At 39.7% G+C, this 7778-nt stretch overlaps 1 protein-coding gene across 1 annotated transcript; it reads right to left on the bottom strand.

Moving 5' to 3' along the window:
• Positions 1–1094: 1094 nt before the first annotated feature.
• Positions 1095–1786, bottom strand: LOC106089463 (uncharacterized). Its single transcript, XM_013255320.2, has 3 exons — positions 1718–1786; positions 1320–1637; positions 1095–1250 (listed from the first exon to the last, which is right to left on the bottom strand). Exons 1-3 carry the CDS (start codon positions 1784–1786, stop codon positions 1101–1103), a joined length of 537 nt encoding a protein of 178 aa, XP_013110774.2. The 3' UTR covers positions 1095–1100.
• Positions 1787–7778: the final 5992 nt, after the last annotated feature.

A 7778-nucleotide genomic window follows, 5' to 3' on the forward strand; every position in this document is an offset into this window, starting at 1 on the left:
AAAGTTGAGGTCGGACTATGTTTAGATATAGATGCCATATAGACCAACCTGCCGATAAGGGGTTTGAGGGCCATAAAAGCTTTATTTTTTAACCGATTTCGCTGAAATTTGAAAGAGTGAGTAGGTTAAGGCTTCCCAACATTCGACCTAAATATGGTTCTGATAGGACTATGTTTAGATATAGCTGCCATATTGACCGATCTGCCGATAAAGGTCTATTTATTGTTCGATTTCCCTGAAACAGTGGGTAGTTTTAGGTCTCCCGACATCCCTCCCAAATATGGATCAGATCGGACTATATTTAGATATAGCTGCTATACGGACCGATCTCCCCATAAAGGGTCTGAAGCCCATACAAGCTTTATCTTGTAACCGATTTCGCTGAAATTTGAAACAGTGAGTAGTTTTACGCCTCCCAACATCCGACTTAAATATGGTTTAGATCGGACTGTATTTAGATATAGCTGTCATATAGACCGACATGCCGGTTAAGGGTCTGAAGCTCATAAAAGCTGTATTTATTATTCGATTTTGTTGAAATTTGAAATACAGAATTCAACAGTGACTTATATTTATAAGACCATTCAATGTCCGTGCCGAATTTGGGTTCATAAGTTATCCAATTTTCATCGGATTGTGACGAAAGGGAGTTTGAATATATATAGCCGAGGTGGTGGGTATTCACAGTTCGGCCCGGCCGAACTTAATGCCTTTTTTCATGTTTTTATAGGATGGGGTTATATTCATTTTGTCATTCCGCATTCCAAAACCGCCTGAATCTCCGCCTGCAGGACCGTATTATGGTCAGGCAGTCTAAAACAGATCTCAATTCCCCCTCACTCTGTCCTCTAGCTTTGATCCTTCCATATAACATGATCGTCCAGATGACAATACTAGGGTTCCGTCAATCCAAGACTGTGCTGATGGCAGCAGTGCCTCGCACTCGACTTCAAGGGTCATCTCAGGTATCCGATCGGAAACCTCTTTCCTTCCTTCCAGGTTTCCAAAATCAAAATATGATACAGGTATAGGAGGACATACATTTTTATTGAATTTTCGTGAACAGAACATATTCTGTCCCAAAAGTCTATGTTTAATTTTTATTTCCTTATGCGACCCCTAAGGGTTAAATGGATCACTCCTATATTGTCAGGTGAGCCCTGTAGATTAAATTGCCAACGTCCCTCAGGCAAAACAGCTGGATAACTGTCATCGTTTAATGTGTAATTCTTTACCGAGTAAAGCACATTCTTCAAAAAGAAAATAATATCAGTATTACAGATTTCCATCACCGCTAGTGCCTAAAGTGTTAAACTTACCTTAAGCAGGGGACATTTATGGGGAAGATTTGATTTCTCCATTACCTGTTTCATCATTATTGAAATAAATACATTCTTGGCTCCCTGCCACAATAGATCACAAACTTCAGATTTCAATTGGAAGATTTGTATACGGCGATTGCTCTTTGTCAACAGGAAAAGGGAAGCTTCAGCGGGTACTTTGTAAATATTGCGATCAAATAGCAAATCTAAGCTGGCTACTTTTGAATTCTCCATGGAGATATTGAAGATTTTTAGAAATGTTATATCACTGGAGATGTTATAGCTAATATTTTGAACTTCTATTGAAAAGTCACGCTTAATAAAAATAAAAAAAAAGAAAAATGAAATAAAATGTCATTAAATAATGAAAATAGGTAGTACATCATATACATTACCTTGGCATCGGTGATACATGCCAGCAGAATGGGAAATAAAATCTTCCACAGCAAAGAATTAGAGGTCATCCTTCAGACGAAAGCTGTTTACAAATAATGTTTTTGTCAATATGGGCTTTTCTTTATATACCTTATCAATATAACCACGTGTCATTATGAACATTTCGCACGTAAGCGCACATGATCAGTTCTCTAACTAAATTTCATAAACATATGGAATTTAAATGTAAATTAAGATTTTTAGATAATCAGTCATATGTGTTCACGTAAATTAATGGATTCATTAGTTGAAATGATCCGTGAAGAATATACATGAATACGTATCTGATGTAAAAATTATGCATTTGGGTGGATATGTTAATACGCACAGCCATCGACATTCTGCGAATACCATGTTGACGCTAAAACAGGGTATTCCTCCAGAATTTCATTTCATATTGATCGAATGAAATGAAAATAAGGCCGGGCTGAACTTTGGATATCCACCACCTCGGGTAAACGCCCTTTCGTCACAATCCGATGAATATTGGATAACTTATGAACCCAAATTCGGCACGGACATTGAGTGGTCTAATAAATATAAGTCACTGTTCAATTTTGTAGAACAAAATATTGGTCTTTTTGGCAGCTATATCCAAATATAAACCGAACTGAATAATATAGGACACGGGTGTCGACATTGGATAACAAATGCGCGTTTTATAGGACCAAGACTTTAAATCGAGAGAGCTATGGCACCCATAACCAAATCTGGACCGATATGGACCAAATTAAACTAATATTTAATAATCACCCCATTTTATTACAACTCCACTACTATATCCTTAGTTATATTTTAACAGGGGCTGGTGTCGATCATATTTTATTCAGGTCCCGAGAACCCATATGCAAGTAACATTTTCAGACAATAAATCTGCTTTTTATGGGATTAAGACCCTGAATTGGAAGATCGGTCTATATGACAGCTTTATCTATATAGTCTGATATGACCCATATTTGGGGTGGATGAGGCTAAAAACAACTCACTATTCCAAATTTTAGCGAAATCGGATGAAAAATAAAGATTTTTTAAAATTTTAGTGAAATCGGGTTATAAATAAAACTTTTATGGGCTTCAGACCCTTTATCGATAGGTCGGTCTATATGACAGCTATATCTAAATATAGTCCAACCTGGACCATATTTAGGTCCGATGTTGGGTGGCCTAAAACTACTCATTGGATCGAATTTCAGTGAAAAGGATTAAAAAATAAAGCTTTTATGGGCTTCAGATCCTTTATCGGGAGATCGGTCTATATGGCAGCTATATCTAAATATAGTCAAATCTGAACCGTATTTCGGTCGATTTTTAAGAGGCTTAGAACAACTCACTGCTTCAAATTTCAGCGAAGTTGGATAAAACATAAAGATTTTATGGGCTTCAGACCCTTTATCGGGAGATCGGTCTATATGGCAGGTATGTCCAAATATAGTCTAATCTAAACCATATTAAGGTCAGGTGTCGGGAGGCTTAAGATAACTCACTGTTTAACATTTCAGCGAAATCGTGTAATAAATAAAACGCTTATAGGCATTAGACCCTTTATCGAGAGATCGGTCCATATGGCAGCTATATCTGTTTATAGTCCGACCTAAACCATGTTTAGGTCAGGTGTTGGAAGGCTTTAAATAACCCACTGTTTTAAATTTCTGCAAAATCTGATAAAAAATAAAGCATTTAAGGGCATTAGACCCTTTATCGGCTGATCGGTCTATACGGCAGCTATATCCAAATATGGTCCGATTTGACCCGTTCAAGAACTTAACCAGCGTGCATCAAAAAGACGTATCTGTGTCCAATTTCAGTTCAATATCTCAATTTTGGAGGGCTGTAGAGTGATTGCAACAGACGGACGGACAGATTGATAGACGAACAGGCACACGGACATCGTTAAATCGTCTTAGAATTTTACGACGATCTGAAATTATACACTTTGTAGGGACGGAAATTGATATTTCGATGTGTTGCAAACGGAATGACTAAATGAATTTGCCCCCTATCCTATGGTGGTGGGTATAACAAGAAAAAACGTGTGTTAAGTTCGGCCGGAACGAATCTTGGCAACCCACCACCATGGATTCTGCTAAAATATGGGATCTATATCTGGTTATAGATCTATTTGGACCGTATTTGGCAGAGTTTTTGAGAGTCATAACAAAACTCGATATGCAAAATTTCAGTCAAATCGGATAGAAATAGCGGCTTGTAAGGGCTCAAGTAGTCAAATCGAGGAATCGCGATTTAAACCGTACTTGGCACAATTGTTGGAAGTCACATCGGAACGCTATGTGCAAAATTTCAGACAAATCAGATGAAAATTAAGGCTTCCAGGAGCTCAAGAAATCAAATCAGGAGATTAGTTTATATTTGAGCTATATCAGGTTCTTGACCGATTTTAACCGTACTTAGCACAGTTGTTGGAAGTCGTAACAGAACACCGCGTGTAAAAAAAACGAACAGCGAAATCGAACAAAAATTACGGCTTTCAGGGGCTCAAGAAGTCAAATCAGGAGATCGGTTAATATGGGAGCTATATCAAGTTGTAGACCGATTTAGACCGTACTTAGCCGTTCAGCCAAATCGGGCAATTGCGGCTTCCAGGGGCTCAAGAAGTCAACTCGGGAGATCGGTTTATGCGGGAGCTATAGCAGGTTCTTGACCGATTTGGACCGTACTTGGCACAGTTGTTGGAAGTCGTAACAGAACACCGCGTGTAAAATTTCAGCAAAATCCAACAAAAATTACGGCTTTCAGGGACTCAAGGAATCAAATCAGGAGATCGGTTAATATGGGAGCTATATAAAGTTATAGACCGATTTAGACCGTGCTTAGCACAATGTTTGTAGTTATATCAGAATACCACGTGCAAAATTTCAGCCAAATCGGAAAATTGCGGCTTCCAGGGGCTCAAGAAGTCAACTCGGGAGATCGGTTCATGCGGTATCTATATCTAAATCTGAACCGATATGGTCCATCTGCAATCCCCAACGACCTACATCAATATTTTGTATTTGTGCAAAATTTTAAGTGGCTAGATTTTAAGTTTTATTAAAAATGCATTTACTTTCTTTTAAAAAATCCGCAATTACTTTTTTGGCAACCCAATAGTATAATCTGTCTCCTTGTCTGAAACCTCGTTTGGTATCAAATGGAGTCGGAGACTGAAACACCTTGTCTCCAGCTTTACTCCGGTGGATGAGAGGCTAGCCACAATCCACATAAAAGCCAAATTCTTCAACAACAGCCTTATTTGTGCCCATGCCCCGACGAAAGACAAAGACGAGCAGATCAAGGATATTTTCTGCGACCGCCTAGAGAGAGAATATGACCGCTATCCCACCCATGATATTAGAATCGTTCTGGGAGATTTTAATGCGAAGATAGGGAAGAAAGACATTTTTGGTCCAACAGTCGGAAAGTTTAGCCTCCACGAGATAACATCCAGCAATGGGTTGAGGCTAATAGATTTCGCCGCGGCAAAAAACATGGTAGTAAGGTTAGGTTGTAAAGAGGGTGCAGATATTAATCCGCCCCATGCCACTATGGACATACACCCAAGCCAGAAATCGCCTTGCTGTGCGCTCTAAAAACTATAGTAACCTCTAAAAAAAATTTTTAAGTTAGGAATTCCGTGCTAATTACAAAATCCTTAATTGTTTTCAATACCACTCCCCTAAGTTGGTTCATGTCTGATATTGTGTCTCCACCTAAGTGCCGGTATCTGTTAGACGCGAAAGCCGGGCAATGACAAAGAAAATGCTTCAACGTCTCATCATCTTCCCCGCATGCCCTACACATGCTATCTCTTGCCGCACCGATTTTACATAAGTGAGCTTGTAGTCCTATGTGTCCCGTTACGATACCAATAGCTCAGTAATAGCCTTGTCCTCTCACGATCCGTAAAACTCCATAGGATTTTCGCCGTCCTATCGACTGTTTCGCTCTTCCACAATGTTGCATGGGCATTCGTCTCCCACTTCCTTAACTCGGACTGCGTCGACTCGAAAGGCTTCGGGTTAACCAAGTTTATTGACGGCAGTCCCCTTACTCCGTTATGGCCCGGTACCCAAATGATGCGCATTTTCCCATCCCCAGAGAAGGCGTTAATCTCCTTCTTACACTGCAAGACTGTTCGTTACCTTACCGTCCTGGTTGTTATTGCCCTTATGGCAATTTTACTGTCGGTAAAGATGTTCACACTCGACGTCCTCACATTAGCACCGCACCACTTCACTCATTCCATGATCGCCTGAATCTCCGCCTGCAGGACCATATTATGGTCAGGCAGTCTAAAACATATCTCAATCCCTGGGTTCTCAATGTAAAACCCCCAGGGCCACTCTGTCCTCTAACTTTGATCCATCCGTGTAACATGATCGTCCAGACGGCAATACTAGGGTACCGTCAATCCAAGACTGTGCCTCTGGCAGCAGTGCCTCGCACTCAACTTCAAGGTTCATCTCAGGTATCCGATCGGAAACCTCTTCCCTTCCTTCCAGGTTTCAAGGCTATCGTCGCCTCGATTATACCGCGATGGTAGGAGCTGCTCCCATCCTCAATCCATGGGGTACTAATCGACTTTCGACTAATTGATTAGTCGAAAGTCGACTTTGTGATTCCTAAATGACAGAGGTCTACCGCTTTGCTGTCATTGGCTAAAACAAATGTCTCAGTCATGACAGGTCACTGTCTGATCGGAAAACATTCTGACAGACTGGCAGTAACGACTTTTGCCCAAGCTGTGAGGACGTCGAGGACGAAAAGACTATAGAACATCTGCTGTATGTGTGTCTCGCACAGGGAGTCAGAATGAGGAGGACATACATTTTTATTGAATTTTCCTGGACAGAACATATTCTGCTACAATAGTCTATGTTTAATTCTTATTTCCTGACACGACCCTTAAGGGTTATATGAACCATTCCTATATTGTTTGGTGAACCGTGTAGATTGAATTGCCAACGTCCTTCAGGGAAAACGGGTGGATAACTTGCATCGTTTAAGGTGTAATTCTTGATCGAGTACATCACATTCTTCAAAAGGGAAACAATATCACTATTACAGATTTCCATCACCGCTAGTGCCAAAAATGTTCAACTAACCTTAAGCAGGGGGCATTTATGGGGAAGATTCGATTTCTCCAATACCTCCTTCATAAATATGGAAATAAACATATTCTTGACCCCCAGCGACAATAGCTCACAAACACCAGATTTCAATTGAAAGATTTGAATGCGGCGATTGCCCTTTGTTAGGAGATGAAGGGAAGCTTCACCTGGTATTTTGTTAATATCGCGATCAAATAAAACATCCAAATTGGCAAGCTTTGAGTTCGTCATGGAGATATTGAAGATTTTAAAAAACGTTATATCGCTGGAGATATTGTAGCCGACCTCTTGAAGTTCTATTGAAAACCCACGCTTATCAAGAAACAAGATACCATGTCAATAAATACAAATTAGTTATGCATCATCTACATTACCTTGGCAGTGGTGGTACATGCCAGCAGCATGAGAAATAAAATCTTCCGGGTGTAAGAATCAGAGGTCATCCTGAAGGCAAAGGCTGTTTGCAATGAATGGTTTTCTTGCAAAATAAATGGTTTTAGAGCATATCGGCTTTCTTTATAGACTTGATCAAAATTACCACTTGTCATTGTGAACGTTTCGCTCTAAATCGCAAGTCGCCTAATTTACCCAACAAAATTTCGCAAACTTTTGACATTAAAATGCAAAATGAGATTTTTAGATAATCATTCATACATTCAAGCCAATTAATGGATTGCTTGGTTTAAATGGTCCGTGAAGTGTATGCCTGAATCTTTAATGAAAAAAATACAACATGTTGCATGACAGGTAATTTGTATACCCCACCCATGTATGCTGTGTGTTGACGCTGAAACAGAGTATTGCTGTTAAAAGCCTCAATTATTTATAATATAACGATTTTCATATCAATCGACTAATCAACACTAAGCCCTCCAGAGCTCTCTAGATTTTGGCAACTGCAAAGCGGTTTTTG

This window comes from Stomoxys calcitrans, chromosome 1 (assembly GCF_963082655.1).
Source record: "Stomoxys calcitrans chromosome 1, idStoCalc2.1, whole genome shotgun sequence".
Classification (NCBI taxonomy): Eukaryota; Metazoa; Arthropoda; class Insecta; order Diptera; family Muscidae; genus Stomoxys; species Stomoxys calcitrans.

Bases quoted from the DNA above. Each gene is read 5' to 3' on its own strand.
- LOC106089463 (XM_013255320.2), bottom strand. From the start codon at position 1,786: ATGACCTCTAATTCTTTGCTGTGGAAGATTTTATTTCCCATTCTGCTG. The intron at 1,638-1,717 runs GTAATGTATATG...ATTTTTATTAAG, and splicing joins CATGTATCACCGATGCCAAG to CGTGACTTTTCAATAGAAGT. The intron at 1,251-1,319 runs GTAAGTTTAACA...TTCTTTTTGAAG, and splicing joins ATAAATGTCCCCTGCTTAAG to AATGTGCTTTACTCGGTAAA.